This window comes from Amblyomma americanum, chromosome 7, assembly GCF_052857255.1.
Source record: "Amblyomma americanum isolate KBUSLIRL-KWMA chromosome 7, ASM5285725v1, whole genome shotgun sequence".
Lineage (NCBI taxonomy): Eukaryota > Metazoa > Arthropoda > Arachnida > Ixodida > Ixodidae > Amblyomma > Amblyomma americanum.
Genome location: NC_135503.1, coordinates 98,776,796 through 98,802,342, shown reverse-complemented (window position 1 = coordinate 98,802,342; position 25,547 = coordinate 98,776,796). Strand labels below are relative to the sequence as shown.

The 25,547-nt window shown below is 49.3% G+C and overlaps 1 protein-coding gene across 1 annotated transcript in view; it reads left to right on the top strand.

Moving 5' to 3' along the window:
* LOC144097969 (uncharacterized) overlaps window positions 1-21,557 on the top strand; it is a 55,546-nt gene extending 33,989 nt beyond the window's left edge. Inside the window, exon 6 of the mRNA XM_077630558.1 lies at window positions 21,532-21,557. Within this exon, the coding sequence (XP_077486684.1) occupies window positions 21,532-21,557 (26 nt within the window). The remainder of the gene's footprint in view (window positions 1-21,531) is intronic.
* Window positions 21,558-25,547: the final 3,990 nt, after the last annotated feature.

Genomic DNA, 25,547 nt, shown 5'->3' with positions numbered 1-25,547 from the left:
AGTTAAAACAAGGGTGGTGGCTGAAAATGAAGCTTCACATTACCTGATGCTGTTTATGCAACTTTTCTGGCTATACTGATGCATGCAGTACGACCTTTAGTGACCAAATGAAACAGTACCCAGTACGAAGAGTAATGACATGAAGTGAAGTCGACCCCTACTGTACAGTATTATTCGCTAACATAACTTTACAAGGACGCTGAACTGGGCAAGTTGGAGAGGATGAATGTTTGTAAAAAACCAGCCCTAAAGAAGAAAGGGACGGAAGCAAGGAGACCGAAACAAGCGCTTATCCGAGTTCCCTTGCTTTCGTCCCGTTCTTACTTTGAGCTGGTTTTTTACAAGCCTGAAGGTTACATTGAAAAGATACAAGCTGTCAGGGGCCAGTTCCAGAAAGAAACGCGGCCATAAACAGCCGCGAAAATGTCGGGTTGGAAATACAAGGGCATAAAAGGCATCATTACAGCACACCTTAGTAAGGCGCCTATGTGAGCTCTTACTTACAGGTTGCGATATTGCTGCCTTTGGCACAATTTTTGTTTCACTCATTGCAAGCGAGCTAAAAAAATGCAAACTACAATGAAACCACTGAGAGCCCATTGCAGACAGAATTTGGGTTCTGCTCGTAAAAAGAAATAAAACCAAACGGCACTGCAAACGAAACTGAATATTTTAGGCAATGCTCGCGGCCCCTCTGAAAGACACACAACTCACGAATTGGAGCTCTTAGTTATGACCAGACCTTAAAAGCCATATTGCGTTACCCAGAATTAACTGACCAACAAGGTTTGCTGATCAGACATATTACTGGAACCATTACGGTATCATTAAGGATGCAACGGTCTCGAAAGGTGAGGGCAAGGGTTCTCCTTACGCATGTATAGAGCCTCTGAAGTGCTATAATTACGGCGCTAAACGTCTGATCAACAAACCCCGCTGATAGGTTACGTTTGAGAAAAATCCGGATGTGTATACCCACGATCGGGATGCAGCATAAACTCCTTTCTGTGTTATAAGTATATTCTATCTTAATGCGAGCTGAAATCACGACGCTATACACGCCATTTATTAGATAGGCAAATGTCTTCTACACCAGTTCCAATGGCTTGATTGTTTGTGTGCACCATTGAATACGAGAGATTTTATTCTGGCGGCCAACTGAAGGGCAGATAGTTTAGGAAGTAATTTGGAAGTTCAGATTTTTGGAAACGCGCGAAACACGACGGACAGAGCAGAAAGAAGATGACGCCGCTGTCAACTGAATAATGTATTTAGTTAAACCGATGTTCAGTCTTGCTCTTTATTCAAATAAAGTAACCCACCGGTGTGCCTTGCATTTCATAAACGCCATGTCATGCTACTTTCCTTATACTTTCTTTAAAATGCACATTTTAAGTGTCTCAATTGGAAGAAGGTCAACGTTTGTTGTTCAATTGCTATTTTTCCCCGTCTCTCTGCACTTATTCTCTTTTTATGTTCCTTTGAATTAGACAGCGATGTCTTGCCTTGCGTGCTCCCGTTATAACAAATTACTAAATACTGCTACGAAATATGTATAACACCTGGTCGGCAGTGCGAACAGAAACAGGTTGCGTGAACATTTGCAGTGTGGAGCAGGTAACGTGGTCTGTTCCGCTGCTTTCTACCTCATCTGCTTTCACTACAGTCCGTATTGCATGCTGGAACATTAAAGAAACAAAATTGTTTTATATTTTTCTGCCCTTGCAATAAAGAAAAAAAATCCTGCAAACTTTCCGTCATCCACGCGCGAAAGGCACAGAATATCATTTGGCGAGCCCACTCAGTCTTATACCTGCGGCATCCTGTAAATCCTGCACTGTTTTGATCTTTGTGGTATATCTGGAAGACACTGTATTAATTTCTTAATTGACATACATTTTTCAAGCAAAGGCAGGGATCAATACATCTAATTGAAGCCTCTCTCTATAATCGTTGTGGCCGCACTTTTATCAACGTCGTTAGCTCTAAATATTTAGAAGCACTTTCAATTGAACATTTTTTTCTTACTCAAGTCTCACAGATTTCTCCTCCAAAGCAGCGGTAGACAGTACGCGGTAGTGGTTCCAAATGCAATTGATCCGAGGAAGGGTTGTTATTTCTTCTGAACGTTAGTAACTGCGACCATTGACACCCCGGCAAGTAACGACTGAGCCGCACTAATTAAAGCCAAACTGCACGTAAGACTCGTTCGGGCGGCGGGGCCGCGCGCACGGGAGCCTCACAAAAAACGACGCTCTCTCGGTGGCTTTCACTTTCACACTGACTTTATTTACACGGGTCGAAGTTTGACACAAAACACATGAATACAAAAGGGAACAGTGGGAAGGGGAGAAAAGAAGGCATCTCGAGCGGTTGGCCTCGGGCAGTCGGGAGAAAGAGAGATAGAGAGAGCCACTTGTGACCTTGCTCAGACCCGGCGCGAGGGCAGGTGTCGCGTTGCCCCACGTTGAGCGTCTTCCCGTTCCGTCCCTTCGGGGCCGTCTCCTATTTTCCACATCCTCCCCCGCAATGAGCTATTTCGGCTCATTGTGCACTATGTGACACGTCCCAACCTTGAAGTTCGAGAGGGAAAAGGGCTTGCACTGGTCGACGCATCTCCCCTCTGTTTGGGAGCACAATCTTGCAACCGCGCACATTACCGTCCCTTCATGGGAAGGTCTCCTTGACTCTCGCCATCGGCCACAACTGGCGGGGCGTCCGTTCGTCGCAGAGCAGCACAATAGCGCCTTCCTGTATGCTTCGCTGCTGTGTAGGCCTGGTGAAATGAGCGGACCTCAGTTCTAAGAGACACTCCCGCCTCCACCGTTTCCAAAACAAATCCACAAGTGCGACGCGGTACTTCCATTTTCTTTGCAGCGTTCCACGCGTCGACTTCGTAGAAGTGGCCGCACTCGTGAACGGCAAAGCTGTTAGCCGTCGTCCAACAAAGAAATGAGCGGGTGTTAGAGGAGCTGGCTCCCCCGCATCCGAGTGGACATATGTGAGGGGACGGGAATTTACGACCGCCTCGACCTCAGTGAGAACTGTGTGGAGGCTGTCGAAATCCAGGCTGCTTCTGCCGAGTGTTTTGCGAAGGCACGTTTTCACGGTCCGAACCATTCTTTCCCAGAAGCCGCCCCAGCAGGCCGCTCTTTCCACAATGAATCTCCAGGACATTCGGTGTTCGCTGAGATATGCCTGGACCTCTGTTCCCCTCGATGCCCGAAACATCACTGCAATGTCTTTTGACGCTCTTTTAAAGGTCAGAGCGTTATAAGAATAGATTACTTTGCACATCCCGCGTCTAGAAACAAACCTTCTGAGAGCCTTCAGGAAAGAGTTAGATGTGAGGTCTCTCACGAGCTCGAGATGGACTGCTCTGGTTGTCGCGCATGTAAAGAGAGCGATGTACGCCTTGCGAGTCACTCCATTTTCACTGCAGAATAGCGGCCCCGCGAAGTCGACACCTGCGATCTGGAAGGGGTCAGCCTTGGTGACGCGTTCAGGTGGAAGAGGGGCTACGGGTTCAGCTGCGGGACGGCAACTTTGTCTCTGGTATGGAACGCAGCGCCTGATTACCGACTTTATTGCTTGTCTTCCTCTCAGCACCCAGTAGCGCTCACGGAGGTGGCATAGGGTGTCTCGCACTCCAGCATGCAGCAAGCGCATGTGCTCGCGAGCGATGAGCAATAATGCGAACCGGTGTGCGCAAGAGATTACTACTGGATGTTTTGTTTCTTCCTCTTCGGCGCTATATTGGAGTCTACCGCCAACCCTGAGTAAACCATCAGCATCGAAATAGGGGTTGAGAGCAAGGATGGGCGATCTGTTGTCGAGTGGAGTTGGCGACTGAAGTGCGCCTATTTCCTTCGAGAAGCTTGTCATTTGTGACAGTCGAAGCCAGTAGTTCTCGGCCTCCGCCAGTTCTGGTGCTGTTAACTCTCCTTCTCGTTTCAGTGAGGGGTTCCGAGAGTTATGCAGAAAGCGCCGAATCCAGGCTGTTACGCGAATGACTCTGGTCAAGGAGCTGCTGTTTTCAATATCTGGCAAAGGCTCCGATGCTCTGCAGCTCACTGTATTGAGCACTTGCACGACTCGTTCCTCCTCTGCGCAAATCATGTTATCGATCTGTGGCAGAACAGTGGGGTACACTGTTGAAGTCTTCAGCCAATCTGGTCCGGTCCACCAGGTTTTACTGTCAATCAAGCTGGATGGCATTATGCCCCTTGTCAACAAGTCCGCGGGGTTTTCCTTTCGAGGGCAATGCCTCCAGGCTAAAGGATCCGTCAGAGATTAAATCTCTTGCACTCGGTTGGCAATGAAAGGTTTCCACCACAGAGCAGAGCTCTTTATCCAGTTCAGAGCAACAGTCGAGTCACTCCAGCAGTGGACTGAAAGAGCTGTCACATTCATCTGATGAATAAGTGTTTTGGCCAACCGAGCACCAATTAGAGCCCCCATTAGCTTCAACCGCGGCAACGACAAGCGTTTTAACGGAGCCACCCTTGACTTTGCCATCAAAAGGGATACAGTGAAGCTCCCGTCTTCATTTTTTGTCTTCACGTAAGCTACGGCACCGTAAGCTTTCGGGCTGGCATCACAGGAAACATGTAGCTCCGGCTCGGCATGTTCTCCCTTCAAGGCGACTTTGCGAGGTACTGAAATGCAGCGAAGCTCAGTAAGCTGCTGGCACCAACTGTTCCATTTCTCTAATAAGTCTGTTGGCAGCTTCTCATCCCAGTCTGTACCGCGCTCCCAAAGGGTTTGAAAGAAAATCTTCCCTGTAGTGGAGATCGGGGCGAGGAATCCGAAAGGGTCGAAAATACGCGCTGACGCTTGCAGCAACAATCTCTTAGTATCTTGCCGCGTTCTCAAGGAATCTATTAGGGTGTTCATCTCAAACACGAAGTCGTCAGCGTGAGGCCTCCATTCGACACCGAGGATCTTTGTCGTCGTGAGCTCCGGCAAGCTGCCTCGTGCGTTATCACTTTCGAATATCATCGTTGCAAGCTCTGCCGCATTCGATCGCCACTTGCGCAGATGCATGCCGGCCTTGTTCATAATGCACTGCGATTCTTCACAGATCCGCTTCGCCTCCTCTATAGTGTCAGCGCCCGTCACTAGATCGTCCACATATAGGTCATTTTTGAGTGCATTCGCAGTGCTCCGATAAATGTCCTGCATGGACCCTATATGATGTTTGAGAGTTGCCGCAAGCAAAAAGGGACTCGATGTTGCTCCGAACGGCTCTCTCGTCATACGGTACTCTTTGACAGGGGGCAGAGGTTCCGAATGCTTGGGCGCTCGTTCATACCACAGAAAACGCAGGGCGTCGCGGTCACTTTCGGCGAGCTGCACCTGGAGGATTGCCTTTTCTATGTCTGCCATGATAGCGATGCTGTGGGTTCGGATCCTGATTAGGATGTCTGAGAGATTTGGGTTCCAATTTGGTCCCGCAAACAGAACATCAATGAGCGAGAGCTGACCTTGTGCGCTCGAGGACGCGTCGAAAACAACTCTCAGCCTGGTTGTTTCACTTGTCGGTCTGACAACGCCTCGATGCGGGAGGTAATAAATAGGTCCCTTTAGGGACTCACCATTTCTGTTGACCTCCTCGGCGTGTCCGGAAACCAGGTATTCTCGCAGCGCTTGGTCGTAAGCTTGCATGATGTCGTCACTTCTCAGCAGCTTGGCCGTTAATGATCTAAGCCTCGGCGCAGCTACCCCTTTATTGTCAGCTAAATCTGAAGCATTGTGTTTCCAGGGCAGGGCCACCTGATAACGACCATCTCTGTAAGTGACGGTTTCTTGGAAGTCTTTAACAACTTCGTCTTCCTTGTTTGTGGCTTCTCTGTCGACTATCCCAAGGTGTTCCAGCTCCCAAAATGATTTCAGCTGTCTGGATAGGACGTCGTTGTCCTGTTGGGTGGTCACCAAGATGCGCATGACTCCGGTGCTTGTCGTCAAATATTTAGAAACTATACCTTGCAATGTCCCCCCAAAGATGGTCTCCACGGCAACGAGCTTGTCGCTGACACGCTTGACTTTTCCGGTGGTGACGTCCTAGTATCGGTCAGCGCCAATCAGGATACAGACGCTGGTGTTCTGTCTATGGTCGCCAGGAGCCAGATCAGCAAGCTGCAGCCCTTGGTCTGCAGCCAGGCTGGTAGCGGAGGCGTCCGGTGGTTGTAGAAAATCCCCGGAAATCTCAGGAACCTCTAGGGCCTCGACTCGAATTATGTTGTCGTTATGCCGGCTTCGTAGCCATAACTCGACTCTGTTTGCACGTTTTGATGCTTGGCTTCGTGGTCCCAAAGGTGTGAATGGCGAGACGTTCTTCGCCCACCACTCGAAGCTTAAGACGCCGGGAAACTTCTTCTTTTACGAAAGTTCTTTGGCTGCCACCGTCGAGCAGTATTCTAACCAAGGCGCGATTCTGTTTCGCTTCTGCCCAGGCTTGCGCTGTCTGCAGGAGCACACTCGGAGTGGATTTAGTCTGTGCCATCTGTAACGATGACTGCACGGTAGTCTCAAGAGGTGCAGGGACGTTTCTTGCATGAGAAGGTGTCGGCCTGTTTAACTAGCAGACGCCTGTAGCGTGCCGGGCGGAGCATTTCGCGCACTTAAGCCACTTGGCTGGTCGGCATTCTGTTGCCCTATGGTTCTTTTTCGCGCATTTAAAGCACTTGCTCTCTTTGGCCATAATTTTCCTTCTTCATTTCTAGCGGAACGCTGATCACACAGTCCTGTGGAAGGTGATTTTCTGCACCCCAAAATGAGCACTGCGACCCTCTGCCTTTTACAGCGAAGACTGCTGCGGAAGGCGTCTTTCCCGTTAAGCTTGAATCCCTCGGTTTGAGAACCATGCTCTGCGACTGGCGTCGGCTGTACTGTGCTCGTTCTCTGCTCTCCACTTCCATTCTTAAGAAATCTAGGAAATCTTGGAGTTCGTCTTGGGGACTGGCTTTAGCTGTAGCTTTCTTCCGGCAATATTCAAGCACAGCTGATCAGGAATGCTTTTCCTTAAGACAGTCAGCAACAGCACGCCGTACGTACTCGATGTCACTGCCAGTGCCTCGAGGCTTCGGACTCCCGACTGGATTTCATCATAAAGGGTCCTAAGCCTTTCCGTGTCGTGGAGGTTGTGTACCGGGCGAACACCGAGCAACCGTGACATGTGTTCTTCGATTATGACGTCTTCTTTCCCGAATCTTTCCGTCAGGGTCTTGATCGCTACTGCGTAGTTTTCATTGCTTAGGGGATAGCCCTTTGATAGCCGCGGCCGCCTTCCTGTGAGGTAACTCGTCAAGTACTGGAATTTAGCGACTGCTGAAAGAACTTCATTCTTGTGAATTGCTGATTCGAACTGATTCCAAAATCTCTGCCATGATCGCAAGTCTCTGCTGAACTTAGCGATTTCCAGCTTCGGAAGTTTGGTAGTTGCTGACGGTAGCTGGCTCGTGGTGATGCCGGTGTTCACTAAAGACTGCGAATTAGGCTCGGGAAGAGCCCCGTTACTGACGGAGTTGTCGATCTATCTTCGCTCGAGGTTTGGTTACATAGGGCTCTTTTGATGCGTGTTTTCGTGACGCTGATTTTCTCACTGAAGACAGATACGGCTGCCAATTCGGCGTCGAGTTCCTGCAGGTCTACCCTCTTCTCGATGCTCTCATTAACTGCTTTAAGCTCTTCTGATCGCTCGACAAGGAGGTAAAATTGTTCTTCCAGGTCACCGCTCTGGACTGCAGGCTATTGTAGGAGTGTGGTGGCTGCTGTGATGATCCTGTCGATCGCTTGTCGTAGCGCGGCTTGCTTCTTCTGGAGTCGTTCCATGGCGTTCTCGATCACTGTTAACTAAGTTTCCCGGGTTTCGGCACCAAAAATGTTATTTCTTCTGACCGTTAGTAACTGCGACCGTTGACACCCCGGAAATAACGACTGAGCCGCACTAATTAAAGCCAAACTGCGCGTAAGACTCGTTCAGGCGGCGGGGCCACGCGCGCGGGGAGCCTCACAAAGACGACGCTCTCTCGGTGGCTTTCACTTTCACACTGACTTTATTTACACGGGTCGAAGTTTGACACAAAACACATGAATACAAAAGGGAACAGTTGGAAGGGGAGAAAAGAAGGCATCTCGAGCGGTGTTGGCCTCGGGCAGTCGGGAGAAAGAGAGATAGAGAGAGCCACTTGTGACCTTGCTCAGACCCGGCGCGAGGGCAGGTGTCGCGTTGCCCCACGTTGAGCGTCTTCCCGTTCCGTCCCTTCGGGGCCCGTCTCCTATTTTCCACATCACGCGACACCTGCCCTCGCGCCGGGTCTGAGCAAGGTCACAAGTGGCTCTCTCTATCTCTCTTTCTCCCGAGTTCCCGAGACCAACCGCTCAAGATGCCTTCTTTTCTCCCCTTCCTACTGTTCCCTTTTGTATTCATGTGTTTTTGTGTCAAACTTCGACCCCTGTAAATAAAGTCAGTGTGAAAGTGAAAGCCACCGAGAGAGCGTCGTCTTTGTGAGGCTCACGCGCGCGCGGCCCCCGCCGCCCGAACGAGTCTTACGCGCAGTTTGGCTTTAATTAGTGCGGCCCAGTCGTTACTTGCCGGGGTGTCAACGGTCGCAGTTACTAACGTTCAGAAGAAAGAACAAGGGTGATATTATCAGAACGTGCTTTTGGAACATGAGGCACTAATGTGTAAGATTTTGAGGATTTATTTTATTAAAGGAATAAATTCTGCGAACGCACTCTCCACCTGGCCATAATAACAAAAAACAATATGGCGAATGTGCAGAGAAGCTTGTCCGTCTCTGGCGCTGTTTGCTGTCGCTTTTCGACTGTCAGGATGCGGAAAGTGAGTGAAAAGATGAAGCTTTCCTCTTCCATATGCAGTTTCCCATAACGAGCGCTAGCACTGAAGTATATATAAATTGGAGTGCTCGTGTAATCTAGTGGTTTTTTGCCACTTTAGCGAGCTGTGGATTATTATGACTTTTCTTCATTTAGCATTTCAAGTTAGCCCTGCACCCATAGGACGGTGATCTTAAATGATGCTTCCCGCTGGCTTTACTTATTTTTCCAAAAGAAGAAAACAAAACAAAAAAGCTGTGTGCTCTTAAGTCGCCCTAATGGCGGAATGCGAAAACATTAAATTTCACATTTATCGCAGCTTCTGTTGCAACTTCTATGCGTGTTAACGTCTGTTTCTTTGCAACCCTGCTAAAATCGCAACTACGGGATTGCAGTATCAATAAATAAAAAATTGTTGTTCCATCGACCGCCATGTTCGGACGGCCAGCTGCGGAAGCAGGTATCCGCTATGCTGTGGCGGTGCCGGCATTAGCAATTATCACTTTTTTATCTTACAGGTAAGACCTCTATCTACGTTTTTACCTAGAAATTAGGTTGCTGAGAACCCGGTGGGGCAGTTAGTGATGGTGGCATAAGCTCACATATTCTCTCTCGACGAATCAGTCAAATTCAAGACACCGAACATCGGCTTGGGGAGGGGGGCAGGCAGCTCAAATACCGCTGGTCAGTTTGCCACCTGCTACAGTGGGCTGGTTCTGATAACATCAGAAGATCATGCGACCTCTCGCCCGATCGGCTAATATCGTGACGCTCGACGTCAAGCTGGATTTTGGTCTGAAAAATTGTAATGCTACAGCAATAAAACTTTTTTTCAAGTGACATGCGTAAAATCCGACAGACACTAAATGCATATATTATGAATACACCGTTATGAACGCCCATGGGCGAGAAATGGAATGGTTAGAAAAAAGCAGACCTTTTTTTTACACGTTTGGTTGGAAGAATGGCCAGTGAGAATAGGCGGGCGAAAGTTGGGCTTTATGATCATTCGCCCTAGGCCAGTGTGGAACAGGGCAGAGTGTGACCAGCCTTTGGCGCAAGACTGAATATACCACAATCTATTCTTCAAGATTGGTTTTGAGAAGAAAAAACGTTTAGCTGTCATTGCCGTTAATTGGAGCATAAGATCGTTGAAAAATCACTCCGGCGTTTACGCCTAACCCTACAGTGGTAAATTGGTCAGAATTGTGTTGTCGCAAGTTTAGTAGGAAAGAGGATATGTGTAATTAAGTATAATTGTGTGACTCTATACGATATTTTCGCCCCAAACCGAATGGCGCTAACTTTTCTAGAGTGGCGATTAACCAGCTAGCCTAGCGGCAGCCATTAGTGAAACAAAACCTAGTATAACTCACTGTACGAAATGACTGTCTTGCTTACTTAGTGTGCGTACGCGACGTGCACGAGCAAGTCCTGCTCCCATAGGAGCCCCAGCCCGGCCTGTTCAAAATATAATTCTGCTCTGCAAGGAGCTCCTGGCACAGCTTCGTGTTCGTACGCACCAATGCATTACAAAGCGGCATGCTCCGCTCGCCACCACCTGTATTCACACCAGTTAACGACGTGAGATTGCGTCTGACAGTATAGGTAGCTTCGCTCTTCTCAGTGACTTCGGCCCACGGCGACCGAGAATAGGCCGTATGCACTTTCTACATATGATTCCCGCATTTCGCTTTCGTGCACAATGCTTTGAGGCCAGGACGGGAGTTTTGCGGACTAAGACATATAGAGTCAGGTACCACGAGATAGACACGTTGTGCGTTACGTGCGGAGAGGAGGAGGAAACAGCTGAACATTTGATACTTATCTGTAAAGGGCTTCACCCTACAGTGTAAAGCAGCGGGGATGATTTATCCAAGGCATTGTGGTTTAGGGATGGTGAAGGGAAAGTAGATTTTAAGCGGGTAGAGGCAACCAAGCGAAGGTCATCTGATTGGCGGCTAAAATCAAGACAAGAGTAAAATTTCTTTAGTCATGGCTAGGTAGCTTGAGCCACCGCCCTGAAAGTCCTGGGGCCAATACCCCGCACCTTCGAATGAACTTTCATTTTTCTTTCATACTATGGTGACGTCCTCTGAGGTTCTTGGGACTACTGCTGCTGGTCAATGCTGACAAAGGGTTTCGTTGTCTATGAGCTATACAATGCTTTTCCATTAAAAAAAATGCCATGCTGCCAGGAAGCCGGAATTGGCACGTGCTAGCATTCCAACTGCGGTCACATGACATCGAAACCAGAAGCAGCCATCTGGCATCCCCGCCAACCGGTTGGTTCTCTACAGTAATTTCGTCCACTGCGCCTCAGTAGAAGTGTGCGCTCTTGAACAATTACTTTACCTATACCTTTCAGGCGCTTTGTACACAATTGTGTACACAGCAAATTCATTGCTTTTTTTTTCTGAGAGCGTGCTGCACCTAGCAGTGATTTCATTACGTCAGTTTAAGTTCACATCTTTCTTGTCGCAAAATGTTCGATTTTTGTGCGATATAACGTACGCAGTACTCAATTCACAAGAGTGAGCGGGGCAGGACGCCACCCGCCATTTTTATGCGCACAGGTTTTCCCGCCAGTGATCGCATCGATTGTTATTGCTCAATGTCGAACACATAATTATCTTCAAAAACCAATGGTGTCAAACGCTCTGTCCCGTGCTTACTTTCCAAATCCAGGCATTTTGATGTTACTTTTTTTTACCATCCTTACTCATAGTACGAAATTTTGCACAAACTTACCGCGAAGGATAGAGCTTCAGAGGGTGTCGATCCGGTTCACTCGGGGGTCCCCGGAAACGATGCTCGCGATAAAGTGGCCCGAGGTTTGACTTCCAGGGCTGAGGACAGAAACGCTGCGGGCTTCTTGAGGGAGAGGGCGCACACTTTTGCAGAGCTCACACAAATACCTAGTTTGGACCGCCGCACTTACCCCCTCTCTCACCCCTTTTTTACCCACTCTCAAAAGATCCGCCCTCCCTCCGCATGCTTCCTATGCGGCCACCTTCGCGCCTCACTTCCTCAGATGATTTTCGGCTGCCCTGCTGATTTTGGCCCGTAGGAACCGCCAGCCAACTGGGAGGACTGGGAGACCCCTCTCGTCTGCAGACCCGACCTCCCAGCTTGCTGCTGTGACTCTGGCTGCCGACGTCATGACGAAAAGGGGCATGAACCTCACGGAATGGTATGGGACCGAGCGGTGGTCCAGGGTCCAAGAGGGGTCCAAACTCTCATACCTCATCAAAGATTTTCTGGCTGTCTGTCCTTGTAAAATTACCCGCTGGTCTTTCGCTCTGGAACACTGACAAATTTTCTTTCTTGAGTCACGCATATACTATTTAGATCGATTTAAAATTACTTTTGATCAAAACAAGAAACGGTGCTTGAAAGAGCTACGGCTAAACACGCAGGATGTTCGGCTACGGATATTGGCGTAGTCGCCTACTTTCACCAGCAATGCTGATCTCTTCGCGCTGTCGCAAGGTGGAATCCCACTCGCGGTGATCATTTGTTTATTTTATTTACTTCGCCCTCCGCATGCTTGACACTCTCAAGCCCCCTCGTTTGCCTTCTCCACTAGCGATGTCGAACGGCCGCAGCCTACCATCTCCTAAAGTTCCGACGGATTTGGAAATTTATTGCCGCTACATAATTGGCTCATTCGTGTCACGTGAGCTTGATGACAGCACAACTTTCTCGACCCCCACTGAATTACATAACAGAGAATGCCAGGGTTCTGCCTCGACGACAGCTTAAATACCACCGTGCAAGTATAAAGGCAACGTGTCTACGTTGTAGAGGGTATTACAACGACAGCGATTGCACTTTGGTGCACTCCGTACGAACAGGTGGGACCTCACGAAATTGCAGCCCGTGCATGTATTTCACTGAAATCGTGTTCACAAGTTAAAAAGTGTTAAAAAAAATCTCGAAATTCAAACAACCAAAGACTCCTGTAATTTTCGTCGTAGCGGCTCCTAATTACAACTGCCAATGTCTTAACTGCCGCTAACGGTTCCACTAACTGTATTCGGCAAGGTTGGATAATTGCTTATGGTAGGCAGAAATATTCTAAGAGCTCGCGTGGTTCTTTGCAGCGGGTGCTGTCGCACAACTTTGCACCACGGTACACGCACAACATGACGCTCGTTTTCACTTGCCGCTTTCAAATAGTACGCTTACGATACGGGGTAGTTTGGACGTCTGCTCCACACTCTGCTTTCATTTCTTTCTCAGCCAGCCATCCAAAAGGCTGGGAGGAGGTGACGTGTTACGTGACAGCGTAAATATGTTACGTGCCACTTTGACAGCGTAAGCTGCATTAGCTTTGTATAAGCCATTTGGGGCTACAACGGCCGCAGTAACGCATTACGCGTATCGCTAATTAAGTTGAGGTGTCCACCATAAAGCGAGGCAGTTATTGCATTCTTCCTTTCCTCAAAACTAACAGCGGATCACCACCGCTATTCAATCTGTCCTGTCGAATGTAGAGAGTGCAAGTATACGGGCGCCTTTGGCTCCATTGAAACGCTGCTGAAGAAGGGTACTGCAGCTCAGTATCCAAGCGCGCTTACCATTGAGCTGCCGGACCGGGCGAGATCTACTGGTACTGCATTGCGTAATTAGCAAACATTGCCATTAGCAGGCGCCTTCTATACAGTGACGAGCTTAGAAAGCCTCGGGTCTTGCCTCTTGGAACCGCTACAGGTTTGCCGTTTATTCTCAGTGTCCGTTCACGTTATCACTGAAGTTAGCTTTGCCAACTACGCGTACGTTGAATGCCGTTTATAACAACCACATTGCAAAACCAGGCACACAAAGAACAAGTTTTGCGAACTCTTCCTTTCTTCTTTCATTCCCTTCTTTATCCCTTCTCTTATGTCGCGGTTCAGGTGTCCGCTGATGTGTGAGACATATACTGCACCTTTCCTATCCCCAAAAACCAATTTCATATAACTGCAGTGCTGGTCATAAATCGGCGCATTTCTACTGCGAATGAAAAACTTTATTCTTAAGGATGATTCTGGCGGTGTAGATGGGTCCCTCAGTCCAGGGCCCCAGTGGCCTTTGGAGTTTTGCGAGCCCTGTCAATCAGCTTGAGCTGTTCTTCAGGTTTCGAGCAGGCTAGCGCAGCCTCCCACTGCTCCAGTGTTTTCGTGTTGTTTATTGGCACTGCCTGCGTTTTCTGACAAGCCCGTGTAACGTAATAAAGCGTTGAGTGTTCTTCACAGAGCGAGCATTTGCTGTCACTTGTTGAAGGATAGCTTTTGATTAGTAAAGTAAGATTGGCGTATGCATTAGTCGGCAGTTGTCTCTAGGCAACCGACTGCTTTCTACTAAGGTTTCTGTGGGGAGGGGGGTAGGTCCTCCTGTGGCTCGTTGGTGTTCCACGATGGCTCCATACCGTCTAGTGACTGCGTCTAGTTCACCTTCCGTGTGCGGCTCCCGGTGGGCGTATGATCGGCCATTAGCGTTAGCACGTTGATTTCCTTTGACAACCCATTGCGAAACCTGCTTTTGACTGCACACTAAGGAGCTGCATGAGGAAAACGCTTGCTATGGCGAGAGAGAGACACAAAAAGTAAATTAATGAAAAGAAAGGTGGAGAGATCGGCCGCCGGTAAGGTTACCCTGTCCTGCTGCTCCACACTAGGTAAGATGGAAAGGAAAAGTAAGAAGCAGATGTGTTTCTCAGCGGCATTCACAATAGACTGCGCCAGGGTGGCAAAACCATGATGAAAGGAAAAAATGTTTGTGCAATACACTATTTCGGCTACCCGGTTCTTCCCGCACAGTGGTATTGTCCGCATGCGAGCAGTTACAATGAACTCTCACTTAACTATTCCTGGTGCATTGCTGTGAGAACACTCTCGGCCAGCTTTCAGTGTCTCCCAATAGTTGCTCATTGCCCCCATTCATAGCTGGCCATCATAGCAGCGCGAGTGCTGCCCAGACGTCTGGATGTCCCTGTTACCAATGTATTGCCATTCTACGATGCGGGAAAAACATTTATATCCTTTTCTATGGGACATGCTTTAGCTTCTTCGTCCTTAGATAGTATTGTAATGACTCTCTTAAGCATAAGAAGGTGGGCAAGAATCAGGCTGGCAACCAGGCGATAGGCGACTAAGGTGTATGTTCTAGGAATAGCAGGGGAAAGCTATTAGTGGAGTTCGCAGAGAGAAATAATTTAAGGATGATGAATACCTTCTTCAGCAAACGAGATAACAGGAAGTGGACCTGAAAGAGCCCCAATTATGAGGCTAAGAATGAAACTGACTTCATACTATGCGCTCAACCTGGCATCGTTCAGAATGTAGACGTCCTCGAAAACGCGTGCTGTAGCGACCACAGAATGGTAAGGTGACGAATTAGCTCGTACTTGAAGAGGGAGCCGAAGAAGCTAGTAAAGAAGAAGTTCATTAACGAGTTAGCAGTAAGAGGGAAAATAGAGGAATTCAGGATATCGCTGCAGAACAGCTATTTAGCTTTAACTGAGGAACCCGATATTAATGTTCTTACAAATAACAATAATCTGGCAGATATCATTACGGAGTGCGCAGTGAAAGTAGGCGGTAGGACAGTTCGACAGGATACCGGCAAGCTATCTCAGCAGACGAAAGATCTGATTAAGAAACGTGAAACCATGAGAGCGTCTAAACCGACAGACAGAATAGAACTAGCAAAGCTATCGACCCTAATGAATAAGCACAATGTAGCCGGCATAAAGAATATTACTATGGAGAGAATCGAGCATGCTCTAAAGAAAAGAGGTAGCCTAAAAGCGGTGGAAAAGAAACTAGACATAGGTAAAAACCAGATGTATGCCTTAAGAGACAAGCAGGCAATGTAATTGGCAATATGGGTAAGATAGGTAAAGTAGCCGAAGAGGTCTACACAAAACTGTACAGTAACCAATGTAATCAGAACGTTAAAGAGAGAAACAGTAGCGCACAGTAATGCGTCATCCCGCCAGTAGTGAAAGAGGAAGTAAAGAAAGCCTTAGGAGAAATGCAAAGGGGAAAAGTGGCTGATGAGGATCAGGCAAAAGCAGATCTGTTGAAGGATGGAAGGAAGATCCTACTAGAAAAACTAGCCACCCTCTATACGCAATGCCTTATGATCTCGGCGGTACCAGAAGCTTGGAAGGACGCTATGGTTATTTTAATTCATAAGAAGGGAGAAGATAAGGAATTTAAAATTATAGACCGGTCAGCTTACTGTCCGTTCCCTGCAAGGTATTTATTAAGCTAACCGCGAATAGAGTCAGGGCAACCTTAGAATTTAATCAACCAAATAATCAGGCAGGCGTTCGCAAAGAATATTCCACAACAGATCATATTCACACTATCAATCAGGTAATAGAGAAATGCTCATAATATAACCAACCTCTATATGCAGCCTTCACTGATTACGAGAAAGCATTTAACGTCAGTGGAAACATCAACAGTCAAACAGGCATTGCGGAATCAGGGTGTAGATGATCCTTATGTCAAAATAATGGAAGATATATGTTGTCAGGACTCGGTAGAACCCCGAGGAGAGCTGAAGGTAAAACGGTTTACTGGTTAACCAGAAAAAGCCCCTGCGCACTTCAGCTTCTTCTTCTTCTTGCCTCGCGCTCGTAGACCAAGTCTTCATCTTTGGCGTCTTCTTGCATGCGGCATTTGCCCCCCTCCTCAGGAAGCATCGTCTCGATGGTAACAAACGGAAGTAGGAGGTGAAGATCGGTCCGAGTAGTATGGCTTCATACGTACAACATGGACGACGTCGACTTGTTGCTGGCGTCACTTGGATGTCGATAACCCGTCCGGCACCACCTCATACGTGACGTCGGATAAACGTCGCAGCACAACATAGGGCCCGAAGTACCGCCGTAATAATTTTTCGGAGAGTCCACGACGGCGAATAGGCTTCCAGACCCACACTTTGTCGCCAGGTTCATACTTGACATATCTTTGGCGAAGATTGTAGCGTCGTACGTCAGCCTCCTGCTGAGTTCTGATGCGCATACGCGCTAGTTGGCGAGCTTCCTCTGCGCGCTGTGCGAATTCCTCGGCGTCCTGATCGACATCGTCGCCGTCGGCATTCGGGAGCAGCATGGCATCTAGCCTAGTTGTCACTGGTCGGCAATGAAGAAGGTTGAAAGGCGTCATGCGAGTGGTGTCTTGTTGTGCCGTTTTGTACGCGAACGTGGCGTAGGGAAGAATTTCGTCCCAATTCTTGTGGTCTACGTCCACGTACATACAGAGCATGTCGGCGATTGTCTTATTGAGGCGTTCCGTCCATCCATTGGTATGGGGGTGATAGTCCGTAGCTTTACGATGACTGGTACCGCTGAGGCGGAGAACGGTTTCCAAAAGCTCGGCCGTAAAGGCAGTTCCTCGGTCAGTTATAATGAGTGCCGGAGCGCCATGCCTGAGAACAATGTTCTCAACGAAAAACCGATCTGCATCGGCGGCGGTACCCCTGGGCAGAGCCTTTGTCTCCGCGTAGCCAGTTAGATAATCAGTGGCGAAAATTATCCATTTATTCCCAACAGTAGACGTCTTAAATGGTCCCAGGAGGTCCATGCAAGTTTGCTTGAAAGGTATCTTTGGCACTTGAAGAGGGTGGAGTAGACCGGCAGGTTTTTTGAGGGGGTGATTTACGACGTTGGCGGTCGACGCACGTCCGTGCATAGTGCTTCACTGTCGCCGGTAGTTTCGGCCAGTAGTATCCGCGCTGTATTCTACCCAACTTGCGGGTGTAGCCTAGGTGGCCGGCGGTTGACTCGTCGTGACACGCTTGCAAAATTTCCGTGCGAAGAGCTGTTGGGAGGACGAGTAGATGACTGTTCCCCTCAGGACGGAAGTTCTTCTTGTAAATTACGTTGTTGCGAAGAAAGAATGACGAGAGGCTGCGGGCGAAAATCTTAGGCACATCCGTAGCTCGCTTCTCCAAGAAACCAATAAGAGGGTGCAATTCCTGGTCCTCTCTCTGTTGTTGGGCAAGAGTTACGTTATCTATGACTCCTAAAAAAGCAGTGTCTTCATCGGTCATTGTGGAGGGTCCGACTGGTGCTCGCGAAAGGCAGTCAGCATCCGCATGCTTCTTTCTGGATTTGTAAATAACCGTCATGTCGAACTTTTGAAACCGAAAGCTCCAACGCGCGAGTCTCCCTGAAGGGTCCTTTAAGTTCGTCAGCCAACAGAGAGAGTGATGGTCGCTAACGACTTGAAAGGGGCGAGCGTACAAGTAAGGGCGGAATTTCATAACCGCCCATACAACTGCAAGGCATTCTTTTTCTGTTGCCGAGTAGTTCGCTTCAGCTTTAGAGAGTCCTGCTGGCATAAGCAATCACTTTTTCCACACCGTCCTGGCGCTGCACCAATACAGCACCTAAACCCACATTGCTTGCATCGGTATGAAGCAGGGTAGGGACGTCGTCATCAAAGTGCGCCAGGACAGGTGGCGTCTGTAGGCGTCTCCGGAGTTCATTAAAAGCTTGGTGCTCTTCTTCGCCCAAGTGAAAGACAGCGTTGTCGCATGTCAGTGACGTTAATGGCCAGGCAACTCGTGAGAAGCCAGCAATAAATCGACGGTAATAGGCGCAGAGCCCCAGGAAGCGCCTAAGCGTCTTTTTGTCATTAGGTGTTGGGAACTTGGCGACAGCGGAGAGCTTTTCGGGGTCAGGCCGGACACCTTCTTGGCTAACAACGTGTCCTAAGATTTGCAGCTCCTCGTAACCAAAGTGGCACTTCTCGGGTTTTAGTGTGAGGCTCGCAGATCGTATGGCCTGAAAAACAGCTACCAAACGGCGTAGATGCTCCTCGAAGGTTGCCGAAAACACGATCAGGTCGTCAAGATACACCACGCATGTTTTCCACTTGAGTCCTGAGAGCACAGTGTCCATCAGCCTCTGAAATGTGCGCTGGTGCCGAGCATAAACCGAATGGAAGAACCTTAAACTCATACAATCCGTCAGGAGAGATGAATGCGGTCTTCTCCCGATCCCTCTTTTCTACTTCAATTTGCCAATATCCACTTTTCAAATCCATTGAAGAGAGGTAACGTGCATTTCGTAGCCGATCAAGGGAATCATCGATGCGAGGGAGGGGGTACACGTCTTTTTTGGTCACTTGATTTAGCTTGTGGTAGTCAATGCGAAATCATAAGCTGACGTCCTTTTTCTAGCAAGTACCACGGGGGAAGCCCAGAGACTCTGTGACGGCTGGATAACGTCGTCTCGAAGCATTTCGGCCTCACGCTATTTCGGAGCCACACGGTAAGGATTTTGTCGAATCGGGCGAATCGCGTCATCCGTGATAATGCGATGTTTGATCAAAGGTGTTTGGCCAACCAGCGATTCTGAAGCAAAACAGTCTCAAAAGTGATCTATGAGATCCAAAAGACGTTCCCGTTTTGAAGATGACAGATTTGGGCTCACATCGACTATGGGTTCGGGCGCCTTGCTCACTGATTCTTCCAATTGCAGCGCGAAATAGCCTTGGTCACTTGGGACGCTATCGAAGAAGGCCACAGTTGTGCCTTTCGGAATTTGCCAACGCTCGTCGCTGAAGTTTGTCAGCAGCACTTCGGCGTGCCCATTGGCCAAACTCACTAGTCCTCGAGCTATAGAAACACCTCGGCTGAGTATCAGGGTGACGGCCCGTTCGGCGACGCCATCGCCGGTATGCGCCACGTCGCGCTTCACTTTAACAAGCGAGCACGATCGCGGAGGTATTGTCATCCCCTGATTGGCAACTCGTAAGGGCATCAGTGGTACTTGCGCATAACCAAGGTCTCCATAATTTTTAGTGAAGGCAACGACGTTGTCCCGAAAGCTGATCACAGCACCATGAAGGCGCAGAAAGTCCACGCCCAAGATGAGGTCTTTGCAACAGTCTGAGAGGACAACGAAGCTGCCAACGAACACTGAGTTTTCAATTCCTATGCGGGCAGTGAACTTCCCAGTCGGTGCCAGTAGCTGACCCCCAGCACTTCTTTTTACTGGCCCAGTCCATTCGGTTTTCACTTTGCGCAGATTGTCAGCCAGGTTTTGACTAATGATTGAAAAATTCGCCCTGGTATCCACCAGAGCGTGTACCTCCAGCAGATCAATGCAAACGGCGAGGTCAGCGCTAACAACGTCGTCTGGATTGCTCGTCTCTCTCGGCATTTGCGGCGGAAGTGCGGTAAGGTCGGCGCTGTCATTTTTGTCGTCTGGGCTGCTTATCTGGTTCGGCATGTTCGGCGCTAATGTAGGCGGTATTTTCGGTGGTAGTGCCGCAGCGTCAATGTGAACAGAGGCGTCACAGTCATAGGTAGCGGTCGGCAGTTGCGGCGGTAGTGAGGGCTTTGAAACTTTTCGACTGGTTGCAACCTCCCCTCGCGTGGTTGCGGCGGTTAGTTTCCCCGGCGAGGGCTCGTGGTCCGCCGTCCGCTAACGTCAGCATCGCTACGACGCGTCGGTGAAGAATAACGCCGTGGAGATGGGGAGCGGCGGTGGAAGCCCGGTGAGTCGGCTTCCCTGCTGAGCGGCGGGTCCTCGAGTTGGGCACGGCCAGCGTCGAAATGGTGTCAAGCAGAACCAGACGGAAAGGCCTGCCCCTCTTGGCCGTAGCGGCAGTACCGAAACACATGGCCAGGTTGTCCGCAGAAGAAGCAGAGTGGTCGGCTGTCAAAAAGCGCCACAGGTCAGTTCGGCGCGTCTGAGGGCGGCCTGGACATGCCCACTGAGGCTCCTGGAAGAACCGCGTCTGCTGACGGCTCGCTGGGCTCGGTGGGGCGTGGTCTGGTGGCGGACGACGAAGGACTTCCGCATAGCTCGCGGGTTGCGGCTCCGGCTCATAGTAAGGCGCCGTGTTGACGGCCGTGCTGCTGTTGGGTTTTGGCACGTGGTATGGTTCGCAAACGGCTGCCGCGCTGTCAACTGGATGATGTTGTAAACTTGGAAGCGCAAAAAACCGGACGACGGACAGAGTAAGGGAACACAAAAAAAAAACAGGTTCATGAGCCCTACTACCAACTGTTTATTCATGCTGAGGTACAGAAGTTATATAGGAACAGAATTGTCGAGCATGCGCGTGGAAAAGGCACACAAACCGCACAATCACACAAACCGCACATCAGACATGCGCACAAGTTAATCAAAAAAAGAATCTAAAAAGGCACATTCCGATAAAAAAACGTGTACTAACGTGTCACTGACACAACGATCGGACAGCTTTCGGATATAAAAAGCCTCTAGAACGAGCCTAGCCTTATCATTGCCGCTCTTGCCTAGAACCGTGGTTTTCTCCAACCTTGCCCTACACGTGCACGAAGCAATGTGACGCACGATATTAGCACTAGTGTCTTTGTTTTCTATGTTTGTGGCATGCTCCCGTAGCCGGTCATTAATACAGCGGCCAGTTTGGCCAACGTATGAAGCTCCACATGAGAGGGGAATGCAGTACACCACTCCTATTGCACATTTGGTGTAGGCGATCCCATGTTTTTTGTGCAGCCCCTGCCGGCACAACCCATGATGCGGGAACATAGCTTAGATAGCTTATTGGGTGCTGAGAACACCAAAGGCACACGGTGCCTGCCAGCCACTTTTTTTAGGTTGTGCGTGAGTTGGTGTACGTAAGGAACCACCACCGGCGTCGAAGAAGGGGGCTCAGACCTTTTTTGTGCGCCTTTGTGCTTCTGCAGGAGGGTTTCAGCAACAGCTGAAATGACCGGGCCAGGGAAGCCTGCAGATAGAAGTCGCTCAACCTGATCATTGACACTCTGTTGCATTTTATGGGGCAAGATTTTTGAAGCGCAGACTCCAGGCAAAGCGACGCAATACCTCGTTTAACCACCTTGGAATGAGCTGAGTCTTAGCTGAGGAGCTCTTTGTTGGCTCGGGGGGAGTACATCCAGCAAATATGGTCTCGGCTGGAAATTTGCGGGATGTACTCCCCCCGAGCCAACAAAGAGCTCCTCAGCTACGACTCGGCTCATTCCAAGGTGGTTAAACGAGGTATTGCGTCGCTTTGCCTGGAGTCTGCGCTTCAAAAATCTTGCCCCCATAAAAAGCAACAGAGTGTCAATGATCATGTTGAGCGACTTCTATCTGCAGGCTTCCCTGGCCCGGTCATTTCAGCTGTTGCTGAAACCCTCCTGCAGAAGCACAAAGGCGCCCAAAAAAGGTCTGAGCCCTCTTCTTCGACGCCGGTGGTGGTTCCTTACGTACACCAACTCACGCACAACCTAAAAAAAGTGGCTGGCAGGCACCGTGTGCCTTTGGTGTTCTCAGCACCCAATAAGCTATCTAAGCTATGTCCCCGCATCATGGGTTGTGCCGGCAGGGGCTGCACAAAAAACATGGGATCGCCTACACCAAATGTGCAATAGGAGTGGTGTACTGCATTCCCCTCTCATGTGGGGCTTCATACGTTGGCCAAGCTGGCCGCTGTATTAATGACCGGCTACGGGAGCATGCCAAAAACATAGAAAACAAAGACACTAGTGCTAATATCGTGCGTCACATTGTTTCGTGCACGTGTAGGGCAAGGTTGAAGAAAACCACGGTTCTAGGCAAGAGCGGCAATGATAAGGCTAGGCTCGTTCTAGAGGCTTATTATATCCGAAAGCTGTCCGATCGTTGTGTCAGTGACACGTCATTACACGTTTTTTTATCGGAATGTGCCTTTTTAGATTCTTTTTTTGATTAACTTGTGCGCATGTCTGATGTGCGGTTTGTGTGATTGTGCGGTTTGTGTGCCTTTTCCACGCGCATGCTCGACAATTTTGTTCCTATATAACTTCTGTACCTCAGCATTAATAAACAGTTGGTAGTAGCGCTCGTGAACCTGTTTTTTTGTGTTCCCTTACTCTGTCCGTCGTCCGGTTTTTTGCGCTTCCAAGTTTACAACATGCATCACCAACTAGCCCGGCAGCTTGCTCTCCTCAACTGGATGAGACTCGTGGTATGGTGCAGACGGTGACAGAGCATGCCGGAGCTCTTTCCTAACGGCTGCTGCGACGGCCTCTGGTGACTGAACGCTCGCAGCAGTAATTCGCTGCAGCTCCTCAAGGACAATTTCTCTAATGAGGTCTCGAAGAGTGTTCCCATCGGTTGCCGTGAGTGCCGCCGTAGTCGGTGGAACATCGGTGAAGGGTCGGTCGTATTGGCGGCACCGTTCTTGGAGGGCTCGCTCTATAGCAGTAGCGTCCTTGACAAACTCATTGACGGATTGAAGCGGGTTGCGCACCAAGCCGTCAAACACCTGCTCCTTGACGCCATGCATGAGATGTCGTAGCTTCCTTTGCTCAGTCATATCGGGGTCGGCACGGCGAAAACGTCGAGCCATGTCTTCCGCAAACACAGCTACGCTTTCATTTGGCTTCTGGATGCGCACTTCAAGCAGGCGCAGTGCATTCTCTCGTCGATCAGTAGTGGCAAAAGTGTCCACCAGCTGGCGGCGGAAGCCATTACATGTGGACAAGCTGGCCTCGTGGTTTTCATAACAAGTTCTAGCAGTATCCTGAAGTGCAAAATAAACATTGCAAAGCTTCTGGTCCGCGCTCCACTGGTTGAACTTGGCCACTCGTTCAAACAGGTCGATCCAGTCTTCCACATCTTCTAACGCGTTCCCGCGGAAGCACTCCGGTACCTTGGTGTTGTGAAGAGTCACCGACGTAGGGTGGGAGGTGCCATGGCTTGGAAGACCCGGCGAACTTTGACATTTGAAGAGCCACCCGGTAGATGGTTGTACTCCGGGGAAAGGCCTAGACGTCGGCGGCTAGCGCGATGGGCAGGCGTGCCGATGTCCGGGACTCGCTGTGGACTGCCGGAAGGAGTCCTGTGCATTCCCAGCACCTCCACCAGTGTCAGGACTCGGTAGAACCCCAAGGAAAGCTGAGGGTAAAAACGGTTTACTGGTTAACCAGAAAAACTCCCTGCGCACTTCAGCTTCTTCTTCTTGCCTCGCGATCGTAGACCAAGTCTTCATCTTTGGCGTCTTCTTGCATGCGGCAATATAGAAACTGTACAGCTACGATAGTCCTCCATAAAGTCAGCAATAAAATTCGAATATGGAAGGGCGTCAGGAAAGGAGACACAATCTGGCCAATGCTCTTCAACGCCTGTTTACAGGAGGTATTCCGAGGACTGAATTAGGAACAGTTTAGGATAAGTGGTAATGAAGAAAACCTAAAGAATCTGCTTTTCGCTGATGACATTGCCTTGCTGAGTAACTCACAGGAGAGCGGTGGGTCTAAAAACTAACATGCAGAAAAATAATGTTCAATAGTCTAGCAATAGAACTGCAGTTCACAATTGTTGCTTGAAGTGGTAAAGAAATATGTCTACTTGGGACAGGCAGTGGCAGCTGATCCGGATCATGAAAGCGAAATAGCTAGAAGAATGGGGTGGAGCGCATATGGCAGGTTCTCTCAGATCATGAATAGCAGTTTACCAGTACCCCTCAAGAGAAAAGTGTACAACATCTGTATCTTACGGGCACTCATCTACGGGGCAGAAACGTGGAGTCTAACGAAAAGGGTTAACCTTAAGCTAAGGACAACGCAGCGAGCCATGGAAGGAAAATGGTTAATAATAATTGGTTTTTGGGGAAGAGAAATGGTGCAGTATGTATCTCATATACCGGCGGACACCTGAACCGCCCCGTATTGGAAGGGATAAAGAAGATAGTGAAATAAGAAAGGAAGAAAGATCTGCCGTAGTGGAGGGCTCCGGGGGAATTTTGACCACCTGGGGATCTTTAACGTGCACTGACAGCGCACAGCACACGGGCGCCTTAGCGTTTGGCCTCCATAAAAACGCAGCCGCCGCGATCGGGTTCGAACGCGGGAACTCCGGATCAGTAGCCGAGCGCCCTAACCACTGAGCCACCGCGGCGGGTTCTTGGTGTAAGTTTAAGAGACCGGAAACGGGCAGAGTGGGTGAAGAAAGAAACGCGTGTTAATGATATCCTAGTCGAAATTAAGAAGAAGAAATGGACTTAGTCAGGGCATGTGATGCGAAGTCGACAACCGCTGGTCCTTCAGGGTAACCGAGTGGATTCCAAGAAAAAGCGAGCTAAGTAAGAGGCGGCAGAAGGTTAGGCGGGTGAATGAGATTAGGATGTTGGCAGGCATACTGTGGGCGCAGCTGGCAGAGGACAGGGTTTAATTGGTTTTGGGGGAAAGGAAGGAAATGGCGCAGTATCTGTGTCATATATCGTTGGACACCTGAACCGCGCCGTAAGGGAAGGGGAAAGGAGGGAGTGAAAGAAGAAAAGAAGAAAGAGGTGCCGTAGTGGAGGGCTCCGAAATAATTTCGACCACCTGGGGATCTTTAACGTGCACTGACATCGCACAGCACACGGACGCCTTAGAGTTTTCCTCCATAAAAACGCAGCCGCCGCAGAGGAAACAAGCATCGCATAGCCCAAGTGCTCCTTAGCGTTTTTCCTCTATAAAAACGCAGCCGCCGCGCAGGAAACAGATTTAATTCGAGAGACATGGGAGAGGCTATTAGCCTGCAGTGGGTGTAGTCGGGCTGTTGTTGATGATGATCTTAAGCTGAAGTGATTATTCCAGCGCTGAGGTCAGTTGGAGAGACTGCTATACATACCTGAGAGTGATTCAGCTCAATCGGAATTGTTCAGTGAGTGCTCGGTTGCCTACGCTGTGCTTGAGAGAGGGTGCTGTCAGAAGACGGAGCCAGGTGCTGTGAG